At 42.4% G+C, this 19,882-nt stretch overlaps 2 protein-coding genes across 2 annotated transcripts in view; one reads left to right on the top strand and one right to left on the bottom strand.

The window, feature by feature from the left end:
* Window positions 1–11,709, top strand: part of NUP153 (nucleoporin 153) — a 41,717-nt gene extending 30,008 nt beyond the window's left edge. Inside the window, exons 17-24 of the mRNA XM_032181058.1 lie at window positions 189–323; window positions 1,568–2,179; window positions 3,179–3,373; window positions 3,892–4,737; window positions 6,395–6,760; window positions 8,458–8,730; window positions 10,000–10,159; window positions 10,627–11,709. Of these exons, the coding sequence (XP_032036949.1) occupies window positions 189–323; window positions 1,568–2,179; window positions 3,179–3,373; window positions 3,892–4,737; window positions 6,395–6,760; window positions 8,458–8,730; window positions 10,000–10,159; window positions 10,627–10,711 (2,672 nt within the window). The 3' untranslated portion in view covers window positions 10,712–11,709. The remainder of the gene's footprint in view (window positions 1–188; window positions 324–1,567; window positions 2,180–3,178; window positions 3,374–3,891; window positions 4,738–6,394; window positions 6,761–8,457; window positions 8,731–9,999; window positions 10,160–10,626) is intronic.
* A 1,553-nt stretch (window positions 11,710–13,262) lies between these two features.
* FAM8A1 (family with sequence similarity 8 member A1) lies at window positions 13,263–19,298 on the bottom strand. Its single transcript, XM_032181057.1, has 6 exons — window positions 19,062–19,298; window positions 18,857–18,941; window positions 16,417–16,537; window positions 15,065–15,188; window positions 14,706–14,845; window positions 13,263–14,382 (listed from the first exon to the last, which is right to left on the bottom strand). The coding sequence occupies exons 1-6, from the start codon at window positions 19,296–19,298 to the stop codon at window positions 14,238–14,240; spliced, it is 852 nt and encodes a 283-aa protein (XP_032036948.1). The 3' UTR covers window positions 13,263–14,237.
* Window positions 19,299–19,882: the final 584 nt, after the last annotated feature.

Below are 19,882 nucleotides of genomic sequence, written 5' to 3'. Positions count from 1 at the left end.
TATTTTTCCAGTGACAGATCTGTTTTTATTGCTTGTAATTATAAACCATTATAAAGTAAGTAGAATTGGTGAAGGTTCTTACGTGAGAAGCATGAAAGTTGGAAATTCTTGTTTCTAACAAAAGTGAGTATAATCTGCTCTAAGTAGGTCGCATTGTGACAGCTGTTTGTTTTCTTTTGTTTCAAAAGAAACTAGCTCATCCGCATCCACCAACAATGAGCAAGAGGAGAACGAAGGTTTTGTTGCTGTTCCCCTCAGAGTTCCCCTTAAACATGGACGAGTATTAAAGGAAGGAAGCGTCTTAGACGTTCTAAAAAACCCTGGTGAGATAATGAACTCCTTTTAAAAAGATGCTGCAAAAAATACGCTAGCATTTTTTATTTAAAACAAACAAACAAACAACAAACTTATGGTTAATAGAGTATTTTCTATAAATATGAACATAGGAGAGCATTACATTAAGCGCTGCGTTTGCTAGGGTGCATCTGCCCCTTCTATTCTAAGTGAAGTTGTCTTTGTTGCTGGAAGTAAAACTGCGAGTTGAAAACCAGATGGGTTGCATCTCCTTTATGTGTTAGGATGTAACTGTAAATGAGGTACTAAGAGAACTAGCTAGATGATCAATGTTTCATTTTAAGTAAATACAATTTGTGGAATTGAAAAGGAAATGTTTGTAAAACTCAACACTCCTGTCCCACCTTCAGCCCAGGTGAAGAAAGAATAGTAGAGTTTCAGTTCTAAAGATATTGCAAAAGCTGCAAATCTGTGACAGTCACTTTATCAGTTTAAAAGAAGCAGAATCTAAATCCACATTGTTCAAAAACTTCACTTCTGATTTAAAAACAAAACAGCAAAAAAACAAAACAAAACAAAAAAAAACACAAAACAACTATGTTCAATGTAGATTTACAAGCAACTTGAGCTGCTATTCAAGATGCGTTTCCTTTAGTGTTTCTGTATTAGTAGCTTGTCTTTTCTGTTAAAATTGCCACCTCTGAATCAGGAGTTGTCCTGTGTCCGATGCATTTTGAACAAATATTGTAGAAAATTAGACAGTTGTTCAATTGTCTCGAGGTTTTATTATTTAATTAATATTCAGCATCTGTGGGAAAGTACTGCATGGATTGCTGCTTCAAGTACAAACTTCGGTACATTTACTAAAGTAAATTTGAGTCATCTGTTAAGGAAGGAGGAGCTCTAGAAATTTGATTCGATTGGGCATCGCATCTAAATGAAATTGTATTATTTCCATTCCACGTTGGGCTGTCAAAACTGTCTGCTGTTTGTTCGTACTTGTATCAACCAGTGAAAATTTTGATTTGAAACTTCCTCGGAAACAAAGAGTTAAATGAAGCTTTAAATAAATGTTCTGTTGTGAGCCAGTGCAGCATATGAAATTTCATCCGTTAAGATAAGATTTCTGGGGACTTCCTATTGCGTTGGGTCTGAATGTCTAGTTGTAACCATTGGCACCTGAGTTTAAATTTTTGTCCCCTAGTAAAGTCACTTAGTTGCATGTAGTGAGGTACTGCGCTAACAGTCTGACTTATTTTTTCTTGCTCCCTAGACTTTGGATTTTTGAAAACACACTCTTCTACATCTGCACAACCTACAACAAGCACAGTGATTTATACTAGGCCTGCAATAACAACTTTTTCTGCAGGTAAAGAGACTTCTAAACAAGCATCATACTGGCAATCTGATACATGTGACCCTTTTCTGCAAAACAAAGACATAGACAACAAATGTGTAACTTGTCAAGCGACTAAAGCATCGACAGTTGAGACTACGAAACAGACAATAAGTTCAAGTCAATGTGACACCTCAAAGCCAACAGCGCCCCCAGCAGAGATGCTGGGCTTTGGAGACAAATTCAAAACAGTACCTGGAACGTGGGATTGTGATACATGTCTTGTCCAAAACAAACCGGAAGCGACAAAATGTATAGCATGTGAGACACCAAAACCTGGAACGGGAGTAATGCCTGCTCTGACATTACCAGTGGTTACAGACAGCTCAGTGACAGTGACATCCTCCTCGAGCAGCACTGACACGACAGTCACTCTGGACTTTGGAGACAAATTTAAGAAGCCGAAAGGCTCTTGGGACTGTGCAATATGTCTTGTATTAAATAAGGCAGAAGATAACAAATGTGTAGCTTGTCAGTCTGAGAAACCAGGTATGGTCCTTTTTTTTTTTTCCTGTTGTTTCCATCTTAGCCTCTGTGAATCTTGTACAGAATAAAAGTATGTTGCATTTATGGAATATTTTAAGCAACGTGATTCCCAGATACAGTTGATGGATTAGAGGCTGTCTGCAGGATTGGTTTACAGGCACTTCAGAGGTCTCAGTCCAGGTTCCAGCCTGTCGCATAAATTGAACCGATTGTGAAACGTATCAGTACGGAGCTGGATCAATGCAAATATGCCCTGCTCTGCAGCTGGTGAGGGAAGATGGCTGGACTGGGTGACTTAATTTAAAAACAACATACTGATTTTTCACTGGCGAAAATGAGAACTCCGTAGAAAGAGTTAAAAATTACTGTGTTTTTTCTCTTTCAAAAAATAAGTAAAAAATAATTACAAAATATGGCCAAAATGCCTCTACTCACCATTTGTATGTAATTGAGGCAAAGCCAGATTTCAAGACAGTGTAGTCTTAACTAGTCTTAAGCTAAAGCAGAGAGATGCCTATGAAGGTCAGTGATAGGCTTCAAGAAAGTGAGTGACCCGCTGGGTAACTTGTTCAGGGCAGTACTGGGTTGTTTCCCATTGTGCATGACTGTAATTGATTTTGAGCGTGGTTGTATTGTTTTTAAAATACGATTCTGATTTTAACTTTGACTCTAAACGTCACTTAATATGCCATTACATCAAAAAACACCTTTGCAAATATATCTGGGATGAAAAATTGAGATGGACTAGATTGGGCTTTTGTAATCATCCTGTACAGTAAGACTGAAATTTTGTGAGGTAAGATAATGGATTTCAGACAGAGTTGATTCTCTTGGACTTCTTTGTGGGTTTTTGATGGCTTTTAATTTTTCTGGGGTGGAGGGGGGCGTCTCAGAGCTGTTTTGAACATTTCTGTGGGGTCTGATAAACCAAATTTAAAAGTTAATGTTAATTTTATAGTTCATGTTCAAACAGGATGGTTAACTGTCTTGTTTTTCTTGTAGAGGGTCTAACACCTGTGACCAGTAGCAGTGCATCGTCATTTTCTGCTCCTTCTGGAGAATTTCTGGATTTAGACAAATTTAAGAAGCCTGAAGGAAGCTGGGATTGTGAGACCTGCTTGGTTCGAAACAAAGCAGAGGCCACAAAGTGTGTAGCCTGTGAAAATGCAAAGCCAGGCACCAAAGCAGATCTCAAAGGTAATACATAATGATTAAAACGAGGATGCATGTTCTGAGATTTATTTTTTGTTTTGCTCTGATTTTTTTTTTAATTTTCTTACTTTTTAAGCACAATTATTTTTTCCTTTGAGGTGTGGTGTAATTGTTCATTTTTCCTATAGGAATATTGCCTCGATAAGATAACATCTGTTTCCACACTTTTCCCCAAGAATAAATTTATCCTTTTTAGAGAAAAGCTTTCATTAATGACATGCTTGTTCTTTACATGCCCTACATGTTGTTCATTTGGAGTGCAGACTAAAAACATGATCTTTCAAAGAAGTTCGTGTACTTTTTAAAGCCAGGTGGTAGACAGAAAACACAATTGTGAAAAGGTTGATGTAGAGAGGAAGCATGGGGTTTTCTTGTTTAACTGTTTGGTGGGTTGTTTTTTAAACAGTTTTGACTGGAAAGATCAGGACTAGAGTGTTGTTAAAACCTTCATGTACTGCAGGTACACCATGGTTTACAAACCTGATGTTCACTTATTTCTGCAGGTTTTGGTACTGCTACTGTGTCCACAAATGCTGCCTTGCCATCATTTACATTTGGTGTTCAGTCGTCATCATCCTCTGAGTCTTCTCATACATTAGATAGCGCGGGAAGTTTCAAATTTGGAGAACAAGGGGGCTTCAAGTTTGGCATTGCCTCTGAATCTGCATCCTCCAACAATGTGGTTGGGGGATTTAAGTTTCCTAGTACTCCAGGGGACTTCAAATTTGGAGTTTCATCCTCGCTATCTAAATCAGAAGAGAGTAAAAAAGAAGGAAAAAGTAACAGTTTTACCTTTGGCCTTCCATCTACAAGTAGTCAGGCTACTTCAACGTTTCGGTTTGGGGCCGCGAGCCTGGGACAGCAGGAAAAGAAAGAGGAACCAGTATTGGGAGGTTTTGCTTTTGGTACAAGTTCTGCTACTGCCATGGCTGCCAACGAAAATAAAACTGGAGTCAGTGGCTTCACGTTTGGAACTGTTGGAGACAAGGAGGTTGTATCAGCTTCTTTTGCATTTAAGAAGCCAGATGAGAAGAAGGATGAAGCTCCTTCAACAAAAGGAGGCTTCTCCTTTGGCAGTGCAGAGTCTGCAGCTGCCTCACAGTTTATTTTGGGAAGGACAGAAGAGAAGCAGGATTCTGTCACTTCTGCTGCTCCATTAGTGTTTGGAAAGAAAGCTGACACTGAAGAGTCAAAGGCACAGCCTATCTTTTCAGTTGGGAAGTCCGAGCATACAAAAGAAGAGAGCACAGCAAAACCCATATTCAACTTCAGTTTCGTTAAACCATCAGAGAAGGAACCTGAGCAAGCAAAGCCAGCTTTTTCATTTGGGGTCCAAACCAGTACTTCAGGTAAACAGAATATCTTTTGTCTTCGCTTGTCTGCTTATGTCCATCAAATAAGAACTCTGAAACTATACTAGAAAAAAATTGCTGAGATTTGATATGTTCGTGTACTAGAGCTTTAGAAAAAGTTTAATTCATGCATTGTGTGTTTTCTGCCCTAGTTATTGATATGTACACAATGAGCAGCAATTCCTTTTTTGATCTCAATGAGTTTTGACACTCATAAAAAAAATTGTGACACCTTAAGGAACTTAAGGAACTGCGTCTTGTACAAGCACAGAAGTTGGACTGTCTCAATGCTAGCAGCACAGTAGGTGGTAAAATCATTAGTATGGTGAAATAGAGGCCTCACACAAGCATTTTTCAGAGAAAAAAGAGATGAGGGCGAGGATCTTACTCCCATGTACTTGTGCCTGTGCTACAGAGTGTACTGCTGTTTCTCTACTACTACGAAAGTCCAAAAATCACTCAACAGTTACTACACAGTTCTGTATTCCTTTACTTTGTTAAAAGACTGCAGTAGAAGATTGGAGTTCTTATTGATGATCACTGCCTGGAAAAATCCTGATTGCTAGATGTCATTCGTATGACTTATCAGCCATGCTTTAGAGTATGGAATTCAGTATTAATTCCAGAAGTGGTAAGGGAAAGGACATTGGCTAGTAATCCTGAACAAAAGCAGTGTTTAGGGCTATACTGATTTTAATCGCAGTATTCTTATAGTTGATCTGTTACTGAACAGATCTGTTTTGGGGAGATTTGGTGGCAGGGGAGGTGTGTTTGCTTCCCCTTCTAGTTAAAGTTCAGGGGTTTGGTTTAGTCAGGAAAATTTAATGAGGCACCTTGTGTAAAAGGAAGTGTTAACCAGCATTTTTCAACATGATGTAGTCCCTTAAAAGTGGCATAGATGAAAAGGGGCCATAAATGCTGGGGGAAAAAGTTAGTGGGAAATTGAGAGCAGGAACACATTCAGTAATGAGAGAGCAGCAGCTTAGGGAAAGCTGATGAATGACTTATAAATGACTTATATCAGATACAAGTGAATGGCTTATAGCAGATAGTTCTATTTTAAGTGTAAAACAACACTCAGTACTTTATAACGGTGGTCTTACCAGCAGGTTCTTTTCTATGGCTCCTAAAAGCACGTCTTGAAGGCATTCAGGTGCAGTGAACTTAGCTGTAAGAGTTGGGCTGGTAAGCTTGGCCTGATCTGAAGCTGTAGGCACAGGGCTGTAATTTCTGAACAGGCTACAAAAGAAACTGTACCACTGTGCTTTTCAGTGCTCCCTTTAGCAAGGCCATAAAACTGTTGCAGGCAATTGATGTTGTTCTTATAAGAGTACCTGAAAGATATTTTTGTTTGAAGAGGTCAGAGGTACTGGTTAATACTGGTTCAGATAATTACAGCCAACTCTTGGTGTTTGTGACCAATAAATAAAGCCTCGAGACTGCAGCGGGGCGTCCTTGCTCATCACAAGTCTTCCACTCCTTGATTTGTGGATGGCAGCAATCAGCATGTTAAATCTGGATCTGACAGAATCACCAGTACCTGGAGCGTAACTGAGGTGTCGTTCAGGATTGCTCTTTGTACAGGGATTGAAACGGAGTCTGCTGTACTTCCTTTGGCGTTTTGCAGTGGCTCATGTCGTGTTCTTCCTCTCAGATCAAGGAGCAGCAAAACCATCCTTCAGCTTTTTGAGCTCTGCTTCTTCCAGCGCAGCCATACCCACCACTTCAGCCAACAGCAGCAGCGTGTTTGGCAGCGTCACCTCTTCCTCCAACCCTGCACCGGTCCCTGCACCCTTTGTGTTTGGACAAGCCAGCAACACTGTGAGCAGCTCCACGTTTGGCAACTCTGCAGAATCTACGACATCTCAGTCATTTGGCTTCTCCCAAGAAAACAAACCAGCAACCACATCTTCCAGCACTGGTGTAGCCGTTGCTCCGTTTGTCTTCGGTTCAGGAGCCAGTAGTAGCAATGCAAACCCTGGATTTACCTTTGGAGCCACAACCACATCAAGTTCAACAGGTACATTTAAAAAGATGTTTTTCTCATTTTTGCCATTAGATAGCAGACCAAAGAAAAACGTTAACGCTTGGGGCTCAGGTTTTCACAGATGGTCTGGGAAATACAGGTTAGAAATGAACTGGTATTGTTTTGTGCGATGGACAGCCCCTTACTGGCTTTTAATTTATTTGGGCACTTTTCCCCGTGAGAAGTATGGTTTCCCTCTTCTCAGTATCGGTCCAGTATTTAAGATTAGAAGTCAATTAATTACAGCTTCCCTAATTTTTCCTTCCCATACCTAAACCTCTCAAGTGTTGTAAATAACATCAAGATTTGCCAGGTCAGTCCTTTACAAGTACATATAAACATAGTATCTGTACACGCAATTGCTACTTCCTAAGGAGTGGCTTCTAATGAGCACAGTAGCAAGTGTTTCAGGTGTCTGCCCAGTCACTGAAGGCAGAAATGAGAATGTAAAGTTTTTCTTCATGTTCGAAATGCATTACTCCCACTGAAGTCCGGCATGAATTTAGCCGTGTAACACGGCTGAAATGGCTAAATAATGGAATGGGTATTCCTGCTAGCTTAGCAGTCCTTGGAGATAGATGTAGTATCTTCCTTACAGGTTCAATTTTATTTTGATCCGAGGGCTTAATCTTGTCATTCATGGAAATTAAATTTACATTCATTTTTGTATACCACATGCAGAGAAAGAGCCATACTAAATTACAGCCATAAGCAGATCAACTGAACCTGCAGATTAAGCCATCTTTCAAAAATCTTCACAAAAGATTTTTTTGTTGTTGTTGTTCCAATGCAGAAGCCTCCAAGTCTGTGTTAACTGCTACCATTTATGTTTTTCTTCTTGGAAAGAAAAGCAGCCAGCCGTTCCAAGTTATGGTGCAGTAGATGGTGTTTTCTGTTGCACGATGGCTGCTTACATTACATTCCAATTAATAGTGCTGTTGAAAATGTCCCTTTTTGCTCATCAGATGTGCTGTATGTTCAGAGTCATTGTTCAGTCACGTATTATTGTTTCATTATTTCTGCTGGCCTTGAAGAACCGAAACAGCTAATTGAATGAGCTTGTTATCTGTTATGGGAAGGGACAGAATTACTCTACTAAACTGAGTTTTTGAGTATAGTTAGATTCCTGCAGGCATGATTTGGCCTCCAGAACTGATAATGGTAAACACTTGGACAGGGGAGGGGTGCAGCTGCTGACAAGAATGAAATACAGCTCCTAATAGATCAGGAGCTGTATTTTGAACCTTTATATATATATATATAATATATATATATGCTAATTTATGTATTTTAATATTCTATGTATATATATTCTTTATAAGTGATATAAGCAGCTCTTAGTAAATATAAATTAACATGTACTGTTTGTGGGAGTTTGTTTCTAGAACATGAATGCCTAAGACAGTAATTTCAGCCTAGACAGCCCATGTGTTTGAGATGAATGTTGTCCGACTTGTTAACATGCACCTTTTCTTGTAAGTAACATGAAAAGCAGCGAGCCGGGATAGGACTGAGGTAGTTTGTTGTTTTACATACTTGCCTGTAAACATTAAGATCTATCTCAAATATTTGAAGTATTCATTTACCAGACTTGGAAAATGTGATGCGTAGAGTCATTCTGCAACAAAAACAAACAAACAAACAAAAAAAAAAGCCCTGCGTATACTGAAATTTCTCTTCTGTTCCCTGAGGGTTGTCCTCTTCGTTTGTGTTTGGCTCTGGGTCTTCAGCACCTGCTGCTGGCCCAGCATTTGGTGCCAGTCAGCCACCAGCATTTGGCCAGAGCCAGGGGTCCAGCCAGCCAAACACTCCGAGTTTTGGATCGCTGTCGACAACATTGTTTTCAGCGGGCTCTCAGCCTGCTCCTCCAGCCTTCGGCTCTGTGACGAGCAGTACTCAGCCCCCTGTGTTCGGACAGCAGGCGAGCCAACAGCCAGGTTTTGGCTCTGGTACCTCCAGCGCTGGTGAGTGCTGACCATTCTCTAACTATTTTGGTCTCGGAGTCGTTTGTTTGTTTGTTTGTTTCCATGAAGTGCATCCTAACTGTGGAGTAAGAAGACTTCTGCCTTCTGTGTGTGCTTAGCTGTAAGAATTAACCTCTATAAAAATAATGGGCACAGGGCTGAGTAATTTGCGTCTCACTCCTGAAGATGTGCTGTAGGTGTGCCAACTTCACCGTAAGTCCCACAAGAGACTGAGCGAACGCAGAGCTTGCAACCCCACCGCTAATTATTGGCTTTTATTTTCTTGACAAAAAATAGCAAATAAAATTAAGTGCCAAAACGTGGAGTATTCGCTGATCAGGTTGTACAAGCCAGAATAGCAGAAGCACTGCAAACGGGTTCTTTTTGGATTTGCTACAGAAAAGTTCTTATTTTTTTGGCTTTGTTAACAGGCTTTGGCGACTTATTTGGATCAGGGGCTTTCTTGTGGGAAATACGTTGCCAGAATTAGTCCTAAGCATGTGTGGGTTCAGGCTGTATTTAATGTTACTTTTACTAATGAAATATGATATACATGCTGGGGAGAATGATCCTTGTGAGCATAAGAAGGTGTTGTTCCACACTAGGAATTATTAAAGATTAAAATAATAAAACCACCACCACAGTGCCAGAATATGCGTATCTAATAGCATAACATCAGGCACAAAAAGGGGAAAAAGCCTCGTTCCTCTCAGAAGTTCTACAAAATAGCCTCCATTACAAGTAACCTACATTTGTACTGATGAGTAATAAGTTGGCACAATGTATTAGTATTTTGTTAATTAAGAGTTTAAAGATAAAAATCCACATGTTTTGTCTGTGTTACTTTAATAGGAATCTTTTTTTAAGATTAGGTGCTGTGTCTCCCAGATTCATGACATTAACACAGCAGTTTGTTTAAACAGCAAATCTACATGATTCAATACTATAACTTAAGGCTTCATTAATAAACTGCAGTGTACACAGGTATAAGCTGTGCAGCAATTAGCAAGCAATTCATTAGCTGCGTCCTAGCAATGTTGGTTAAGAATCCTTTTATGATTCTCTACTGAAGTGAATGATTTTTTTCTAAGCATTGTTCCTGTTGTAATCTAGCATTTCTGGTAAACCTGCCTCCCACCCTGAACTTTGTCATCTTGAGTGAGTTTAAAGAAACATCTGTTAGATATAATAGCAGGAACACGAGGATGGAAAGGATGAACTCAAATGACAACTTTCTTGTTCTCTTCTGCTTCCACCCCACCTTCCCAGGTCCTGTGTTCCAGTTTGGAAGTAACACTTCTAATTTCAATTTTCCAAATAACCCGGGAGTCTTTACTTTTGGTGCAAATCCTACTGCACCAACAGCATCGGCACAGCCTTCTGGCTCTTCGGGATTTTCATTCAGCCAACCTCCGGCATTTACAGTGGGGTAAGAGACCGTATCAGAATTTCGCTTGAGCTTTGGGTAATGTCGGTGGACTGACTGTGTGCAGCCTCTACTGCTGTTAAGTCGTGAGGTATTCAAATGAACCTTGGAATTTGGTGTAAATTTGGGATCCTTCCTTGATGTGTTAGCGTGACTGGCTAACTAAGCGACGGTAGTTGTAAAGGAGACTAGTTCTCAGAAATACCACGCATCAACACGTGCAATTTTCTTGTTCTTGAAAAATAAAATCCGTATTTAGCCATTGGGCTGCTACTTACCTGCTGAATAAGAGAGATTTAATTGCTTTTGGTTTCTGGAACTCTCCTCCTGTTCGTCATACGCTGTTTGTTGCCAGCTGCTAACTAGAGAGCCAGACGATAGAACAATTGTTCTGGAATATCTACTCAGTGCTGCTACTGAATTTTCAGCTACACTGTCCTAAACTCTGAACTACTAATTTCTTTTGATAGGACTAATGGAAAAAATATTTTCTCTGCATCTGGATCTTCAGTTTCTGGTCGGAAGATAAAGACTGCATTTAGACGTAGAAAATAACCGGCTGATACGTAAAGCAACTTTCAAAGCAGCTGCTACCCTGCATTGTTCGATTGTTGGGATCATACCTCATGCTGGGATAGCTGAAGTCAGATCTGCTTCAAGGACTGTAAAACTCTGCTGCCCCTTCCTACCCTCCCTCATTTAGTTCTTTTGTAATGAGTAGAGTTGGCAACAGAGCCCTTCTCAAGCGAAACTATTCTAGAATCCGGCAAGTTATCTCTTTCACGGACTCGGCATGGTCCGGCTATAGACATGAGTATAGCCTGCACAGCGAATGGCTTGTACAATACCTCTTCATCTGCACCACTATGTGCGCTCATCCGCGTTTACTGACGCCTCCAAATTGTAATTATATTAGTGAGGGATTCTGTATAGAGTAGAGAATGTTTTAATGAATGATTTCTATGCTGAGTTTGTGCTGGTGTATGTGTGAAGTGAGTGAGTTTGGGTGTATTGTGCACTAAGATTTTCTGATAGAGAAAGACTGAATTAAGAATGATTCATGCTAAGGACTTGTTAGATCTGTAGTTCTCCATTTAATAACTATATATGCTATTTCTATATTTTCATTCTTACAGCCCTTTACCACGTCTCACCTTTGTTATTTTATTATTGAAACGTGTAAATAATTTTGTTTCTCTATGTACTTTTTTGGCATAACAAATCTGTGAAATTGAAATTTTAATTTTGTGTGTTACGGCCATTTTTGTTTAGTATTGTCTCAGATTTTATGTAAATCCCATTATTCAAAGTTGCCTAAATCCATTTAGAAAATCTTTAAAATTGGGAATTCTTAAAGTAAGTTTATTGGCTTTTCTGATCCATTTTTGTTTGGACCAAAAACCAGTATTGTACAAAGTATTAAGTATATATTTTTATATTTACTGAAATGGACTGTGGTGACTTTGGATAATAAGGAAAAGTTTAATATTAAAGCCATGTTTATTACAGTATAATTAACATGTTAATTCATGGGATAAATGCCATCAATAAAAACTATAAAATATTGTCTGGCAGTTTGAATTCCCAATGACAACATCTGCAGTTAGAACTGCACAAGGCAATGCACGCAGCCTGAGTTGGGTGGTGGTACATGCTTTCTGCAACCTCTGCTTTCTGACAGTCTCAAGCTGTCTTTAAGTAAAGAGTTTTGTCTCGCTACAATGGTTGCAGCTAATCTTTACAGTTTCTCACAACCACACAAACAAAAAAGTGATCTTACAAATGTTTACCGGCATTCTAATTGAGAAAGATGAAGCATACCTCATTGTAAATAGATAATGTGTTTTCTGCACTGGTATAGGAGTGAGAAAAGCTTCTCAGAGAACAGACATTCTGGTGAAGGGAGAGAGAATGCTCGTTTTTCTGAGGACTACAGCTGAACTTTAAGTAAGCCACAGCACATGGTTTATGGTTGAGATCCTGACACTTGCTGCAGCTAGAACCGAAAGCTCCCCTTCCCTCTAGTACCACAAAAGGGAGAAAGGCCTTAAAGTAGTTGCATAAGCTTTAAGCATCTTCCCCTAATGCTGCTTTGTATTTCTACAGCTGCCAGTGTTACAAAATAAGGTACTTTTCTAACCCTGTACTAGACTTGACAGGAAGACAAACTTTAATCTTCACTTTTGGGAAATGCATAGACCTCAAATCAGTATTTCTATGATAAGTGTTTTTCTCTAGCACTTTTACCTACCACATACTCAGCCTACCACTAGAAAACTGGAGTCTTTTCAAGGGAATACGTACACACACATGAGTCAAACTAAAAGTTGAAGTTTATGACAGTACAGCGTATACATCTTGTCCTAGGCAAGTCTGATGTTTTTCTTTACCTGCTATGGAAGCGGTAGTATTTTCTAACAGGGTAAGGAGATAACTGTCCCTTAAACCTGAAATGTTAGCAATAACCTCTGTGCAACTGTTTTGCTCCCCAGGCCCATCTTAAAGCCTAGTTTCTAGGTCACCACTACAGGAAGTGGCCTAAAACTTCCTTTGGCATTCATACCGAGAGTGTAAGTAGGCAATACGCACCTTAACGTCAGCTTTAGTCAGTTCTGACAGCTTTAGCTCGTCAGGGTGATAGCTGTTCCTCAACTTTTAATGTTAACACTCATGTCAAGGGTGCAATTCTTTGAAAGAACAGTGAAATAAGCTCTCTTGGGTTCTATTTCAGCTGCATGCACTTTGAGGGGTCAATTAAGCAGCAACACTGGTCTTTACAATAGCATGGGAAATGAAGATAGATGCAGAAGTTGCCTTAATGAACAACACCGTTTGTTAGCTCAGAAAGAGTAACATTAATATTCTGCATTTTTTTTAGTTTATTTCACCTAAAGAAATAGAAACAAGAACCCGTAAAAATAATTCTACCACCAGCCTCCAAGATTGAAGGTAGGGTTAGAGCCAACAGCCTCAGGGAGGGACAGACAAAAACTGGGTGTTGGAAGAATTCCAAGCTCTTACTAAGAGAGGAATAAAACATCAGCATTGTGGTGTGCAGTCCTTTCCAAGACACTAAATGACATAAGAACAAATTACCAGAGCTATATAATCATGCAAAATATTAGGCTTTTTTATTCAGTAGTTGTTATTCTGAATATACAAACAATTAGCCAGAACATAAAGTGAACATAACCAGTATTTGTACTTCTGTGGATTTATACCCATGACACGCATTTCAGTTATTATTTTCTGCATGCTCCTGAAACTCATTCAATTGTTTTGCTTGGTATTATTCTGTGCAAGAAAGAGACGAGCGCTTTCATTCCGACCAGAAGCAGATGATGTGTACTGTTCACAGCTCCAGAATTATGTACATGCCAAGTCACTAACACTGCAGTGTAACGCAGCCTTCCCAAAGAAAAAGCAGCTAGTGTTTCACCTCTTCATGAGCTCTGACACGTGAAATAATGACAATGCTTACGAGAATCATGCAAAAAAACTTGTCACATCAATGTTCAGATAGATAAAATACTTTAAGAGGTGAGGAAATGTGCCCTGTGAAGTAATAAACACTGCACATCTGGCAATTTAATTAACATGATTTGCCTCACTGTCTAATACTGCAGTTCCCTTCCCCTCAGACAGTTAGCGATACAGCTTGGGCAACTGCTTGGAAAACAACATTTTCGAGTTACCTGCCAACACCCAAAACTGTAGGAACGTTTCTTTTGAGGTGGAGTATTTCTCTGAATCTGCTTTCCCTAGACTGACAAACGGAACAGCACCTAGCTGCAGTTAACAGTACAGCCGCTTACTTCCCTGTCAATCTAAGGTTAATACTTCAGATTTACTGCGTCTTGTTTCTCTCAAACTTCTTTGGCATTTGTGAAAACTCCAATACTTTGAAGGTAGCTGCTGGCACCATACTGGAGCAACCCATTTCCTTTATCTTCTGAATCATTCTGCTTTAATTTGGGCAAAAGATTCCGATGGTCATCTCAATTTCAGTTTTGGGGTAGGTCTTTGTTTCATTTGGGGGTGGTGCTCAAAAAACAGTCTGGAAATCCATCACCTTTTGGCATCATCTGATTCCATTTCTTCTTACCACAATAGTTCCTGCTACAATATCATAGGCTGTTCTGTTATGCTGAAAAAACAGCAGTGTAATGAATGCAGGAAAAAAGGAAGCAATAGAAAAATTCTTGATCAAAGCTCTTATTGTAGACCTGAAATGAAAATAAAACATTCGTTGTCGTACTTTGACTTTTCTGCTTAGGTTAGTAGTTAGCCAGCCTTCAGTTTAGTGCCTTGGTTTTTGTATAGCATTAAAAAGACAAAAAACCTGCAGAATTTAGAAGAGATTGTTTTACCACCAAACTTGGAGAATATTCATGATTGCCAAAACAATTCTCAGGTTTTGTGATTTAAAAATCACTCAGTCCAGTTACTGCAAAAGCCAATAATAAAGAAAGAAAATAGGCATTTCCTTTGTAAATCGGGTGCTTTCTGTAACATTACCCCGAAAGCAGCGTAGGCTAAGCGCACTTACGTTGTCATGCTGACATTTGAGGAAGGAATGACTAGCACACGGCTGGGAGCAACGAGTACAGATGTGTCACACGTCACAACTCGCAGTCCGAGCAAGAACTTCCCTGGGGTAGCTCCTCCTGCTCCCCAAATACAGATTATCTGCAAAAGAAAAGTTCGTTCAATCCCACACAGCACGGTGATGTCAATGGGTTTGGCAAACTTGGTCTTCATCACAACTGCATAAAAGCTACACAGCTTCACGAAACCCAAAATAAAGAGGACTTACTTCATCAGACAACGATGACAGAATTTTATTTTTTACCTTATTCAAGAACTGACAACTGTTAGTTACAGACACTACTATTTGTGAGTAATTACCTCATAGAAGCAGACTAATAACCTGTAGATGAGAGCTACTACCATCATTTTCTGCAAGTCTTCCATGGATGTATCTTCATCTATTTCTTCTATTATGTAATGCATAGCAAATTTAGAGATGTCCCTGTTCAAAATAAGACAACTTGAGTGAAAAAACACAACAACAAACTGAGCTTATTTGACCCTGCTCCCACTACTGGTGTTTAATATTAGAATTTACTCCTTCAGTTCTCATATTAAAAAGCTCTTCAACTTCTTGCAAGGTACACAAGGGTTCTGCAATAATCTAACCGCACAAATGGAATGGATGCAAGTCACTTCTTTACAGGGAGGAAAAAAAAAAAAAAGCATTCATAAATGCCTGGGAGAATTTGCAAGTCACCCTAGGAAAGCAATGGAGCTTTATCTCCTGTTGCATGACCAAGACTGATTGTCACTCTCCAGTCCCTACAGCTTCCACTGTGTGCTCCTAGATGCAGGCACGCGGACATACAACTGGAAGGTTTCAACTTTAGCAATTGCAGCCTTCAGCTATTTACCCTAACAAAGCTACGCAAAGCATCCATTTGGAGTCAACTGTGTATTTTCACAGCCCTACAGATTTAACATTATGACCCAGCAGTGGCATGGACATGCTTTCGATGCAGTTAGACAAGGACTTGTCAAACTTCAGGATCAAAAAAGATAAGGCTTTGAACATATTCTAAGTTAATTCGGAAAGTAAGAGATGCCTTCTCTTTCCATCACCTCCACTACTTGGCAGAAGCAGTGCACACAGTTCTCCAACTTCCCAGGACTTCATTTTGCATCATTTTCAGCCTACTAAAATCAAATTAGAAATACAAGCCATCAGGTAGGAGTTGGAGATTTTGGCAACTGAATAGCACTGAGAGGTCGGCATTTTATTTGCGTGTTTATTTGAACAACCAACACTAATAATATACACTGACACAGTGATTGCTTGGGTTTTAACCCTCTTCCACGCACTTTTCAAGCATCAGTTCAACCTAGGTGAAAGATGTTTTCCATACACTATCAGCTTACATTTGGTCACCATGGGGAAGGCTCTTTTAGCAGAAAACTTGGATTCAGAAATGTAACTGTACTCGTACTCCAACCTCTGGTCCCCTAACCAGGCACAAATATTTGATTTACACCAGCCTAAGTAGAGGAGCTTAGTGAGCTATGTGACACCTACCATTAAAGAAGCAGATAGTCTTAGAGGTAAGCAATTGTTTCTGACCTTACACACGCAGACTTTCAGTGCCAACCACACCACATACACAACCACACCACGACACCTCAAAGAGCTTAAGGCTGCGTGTAACAAACCATTGAGTTATTCTACTTACTTTATCCCACTGAGGTGCATAATACTTAAAACAATGGTCGCTTTGATGAAGAAGAGAATAAAGAAATCCACCATCTCTGCTATGAACCTGTGGGCCAGTGAAGGGATAACGAACTCGCGACCTGTAAGAGAAACAGTTAACGTGACCCAGATTGGAGTGCTCTAAACGAAGAGTTTATTGCCTGTTGGCTGACTCTCACTAAACCACGATTGTCATCCTGGGTCACACTAAGAAAATCTTCTACAAAATCTATCAACGAGAAATTACCTGAATTATTTGGCTTACAAGAGCCTTCTGAAATTCAATTAAACTCTTTCCGAGCTCAGAGTCCCCTTATAATGAGGATTACCAGCAAAATCCCACCCCTCTGAAGAGCTGAGGCACACTGGAGATGTATCCATTTTTGCATTCTTTCATTTAAAAGAGCCTCACACAGAACCAATTTCACTAAGTCTGAGAGTCTAGATCTAAGGAAGATTCATATAACTCCTTAGCAAGCCCTCAGCCTGTACCAAATAGCAGCTCTCAACGAAAAATGCATCCTGCTTTGTCTCATGTCGGACCCAGGAACAGCAGCCAATTAGTGTATTAGTCACACCTGACCATAAACATTCCTACAGACTGCTTATTAGGACGAAACACAGCAGCTGCCCTGTGATCAGCCAGAAAATGTAACCCATTTCTCAGCGTAATTGGCCAAGGGCAGGTTGGGGCAAAAGAAGTATTCACAGTAACAAGCTGTTGCTGCTAACACCACCTCAGAAGGCTAAAGCAGAGGAAACAAGGTTTATCTTCACCAGTTTCCAAAGAGTAATGTTGCACTCATTAAATAATTAAAAACTAACTTTATCCGGACCCATCCACCATTCAGTATCTCCCAAATCCTGGTAACTCTGCGTTGATGCTGTTGCATAGTAATTTCCTCACGTAAACAAGGCTAAAATAGATGCACTGCTCATGGTCAGAGCACGCCCTGGGTGTCAACTCGGTTCTGACTGGGGTTTCCTTCACGCAGCCTGCTCAGCGCCAGAGCCAGCAGGCAGCAGCAGGCAGCACAGGGCCGCCCAGCTGGGTAAGGCTGAAGCCAGGGGCACGCTGTCACTTGGAGGCACCAGGCTCAACAGCTGAATAAGGAGGAAGCTGAGTGTCTGGGGCACGGAAGGAAGGAAGGACTCAGACCCTGTCAAACTCCATTAGGCTGAGAAACCTCGGCAGCCCTTGACTCTGGCACACGTCCACCACAGCGACTCTGTATTAAGCTAGTCATTAAGGGGGGCTACAGTAGTAAGCAGGCAGCGTGTCAGGGCAGCCGAGGCGCCAGCGCACTTTTTATCCTGCTGTTCCCAGCGTAAGAGCAGTAATCTCCTACAGTAGGGCAGGGAGGGGCAAGGGGACAAAGCGCCTTAACCCGAACAAAGCTTGCTGCTGCCCAGAGTGCAATACTGGTGCTCTGACACCCAGATGGGGCTGGGCGAGGCAGTCATCAGCTCCACTTTTTGCCAGCCCCGTTTAAGATCTGCAACATTAACAAGCTGTCACGTATTGCAGCTTAGGTAAGCACGCCGGGCTGTCACCTGCAGGGGCACCAGCGTGGAAACGCGTCCTGTCCGGCCCAGCCTGCTGCGGGGACAGTAATCCGCAGCAGAAGAGGAGATGTAATCACTTCAGCTGTTGCAGATACACCACCCGTTTGCAATCTGGAGCCAGGGCACCCGTGTAATCGCACGGCTATCACTGCACCACACAGAGACTTCTCCTAGCATTGAGCACTCCCCACAGCTCTGCTCAGCAGCATTAAGACTGCTTAATGCTCTTAACGGGGCTCTTTGTGCCCCCAAACGCCTTTAGCACACAGAATTTGTTGCTGAAGAACAACATAAGACAGCAGTAAAATAGCAAGGAGCGCTTCAGGCTAGACTTTGCCCCGTATCAGCGCCCACTTCGATGACTGGCACGATCTGTTCGCAAGCACCCTGTAGTTCCAACTCAGGGCACCACTAAGGAAACCACTCCTTTGTGGGATACCCTTAAATAAAAGCCAGGCTCCCTTCCCTGTCACAGGGAGGAGATGCACATCAAGGTGCTCTCCCCCTTGCTCTGAGGCTGAGCTTATACAAACGCAGCTGCTCTGTCACGCCGCACTTTGCCCCGCGGAGCAGCAACCTGCCTTTAACCCAGAGCCCGCCCGCAGCCCATCCTGGATGTTTTATTTTTTATTTTTTCCCCATTTCTCAGGGCGATGCTCACCGTCCCTCCACAGCCTCCTGAGGAGACCCCCCGCTCCGCCACACAGCACAGCTCCCCCAGACACCTCCCTGCTCCCCAAACACTCACACCCCAGGCCCTGCCGAGCGTGCCTACGCACTTAATAACACCGAAACCGAGAAATAATAAAAAATAAAAACAAAACAACGCCTCTTTGCGCGCAGCCCCCACTCACCTGCCGGCCGCCCCGCCGGCTCCCTGGGGGCCGTGCCGCTGCCGGGGGCAGCCCGGGGCGTGGGGCCGGGCCTGCTGCCCGCTGCCTGCGGCCAGGCGGGGGCCAGGAGGTAGAAGGGGCTGTAGTAGGCGGCGGTGGAGGCGCTGGAGGCGGCGGCGGTGGCCGCGGCTCCCCCCGGGGCGGCGGGGGCCGGGGGCTGCGGGGCGGCGCTGGCCGCGGCGGAGGCGGCGAGGAGGGCGGGCAGCCCGCTCTGCCAGCTGAGGTAGCCGCAGTACGAGTCCCACAGCCACTGGTGCACCCGCCGAGCGTACTCGGCCGCGCTCAGAGCCTTCCCTTCTGCCGGAGGGGACTGAGGGGGAGGAGGAGGAGGAGAAGGAGGGGGGGGCTCCGCGGGGCTCCTCTCGCAGCCGCCCGCCGGGCCGCCGCCGCCGGCCTCCGCCATCTTGTCCGCCCCCTCCCGCACTCAGCGCCCCGCCCGCCGCGCAGGCGCCAAGGCAGCACCGCGCCCGACCCAGCGCGGAGGGCGGACAGGTCAACCCGCCGGGCCGGGCGGGTTGTGAGGAGATGGGGGTTGGCCTCTCCTCACAGATAACCAGAGATAGGAGTAGAGGGAATGGCCTCCAGTTGTGCCAGGGGAGGTTCAGGGTGGAAGTTAGGAGACATTTCTGCTCAGAAAGAGCAGTCAGGCACTGGGACGGGTTGCCCAGGGAGGTGGTGGAGTCACCATCCCTTGGGGTGTTCAAGGAAAGCTTGGACGTGGTGCTTGGGGACATGGTTCAGCGGGTGACACTGGTAGCAGGGTGATGGTTAGACCAGATGATCTTGGAGGTCTTTTCCAACCTTAATGATTCTGTGATTCTATGATAGTGACACAGGCTGTAGTCACAGAGAGTTTCCCATTTTTAACACTGCACATAGGACAACTGACCAGAAAAAAATCAAAGAGCACCCTCTCTCAGAGTAGATCCCCATGCAACCCCAACTCATTTAAGAGCTGAAGTAGTTTCTGTGGTGGGAGTCTCTGGT

Source organism: Aythya fuligula, chromosome 2, assembly GCF_009819795.1.
Source record: "Aythya fuligula isolate bAytFul2 chromosome 2, bAytFul2.pri, whole genome shotgun sequence".
In the NCBI taxonomy this organism is placed as follows: Eukaryota; Metazoa; Chordata; class Aves; order Anseriformes; family Anatidae; genus Aythya; species Aythya fuligula.
Note: the sequence above shows the minus strand (reverse complement) of the source record. Positions and strands in the feature narration are given on the sequence as shown.

Coding starts and splice junctions, on each gene's coding strand:
- FAM8A1 (XM_032181057.1), bottom strand. CDS start 19,298: ATGGCGGAGGCCGGCGGCGGCGGCCCGGCGGGCGGCTGCGAGAGGAGC. Junction 18,942..19,061: donor CCTCCGCCGCGGCCAGCGCC/GCCCCGCAGCCC, acceptor GCCTGGCCGCAG/GCAGCGGGCAGCAGGCCCGG. Junction 14,846..15,064: donor TATTAGTCTGCTTCTATGAG/GTAATTACTCAC, acceptor TTTCTTTTGCAG/ATAATCTGTATTTGGGGAGC.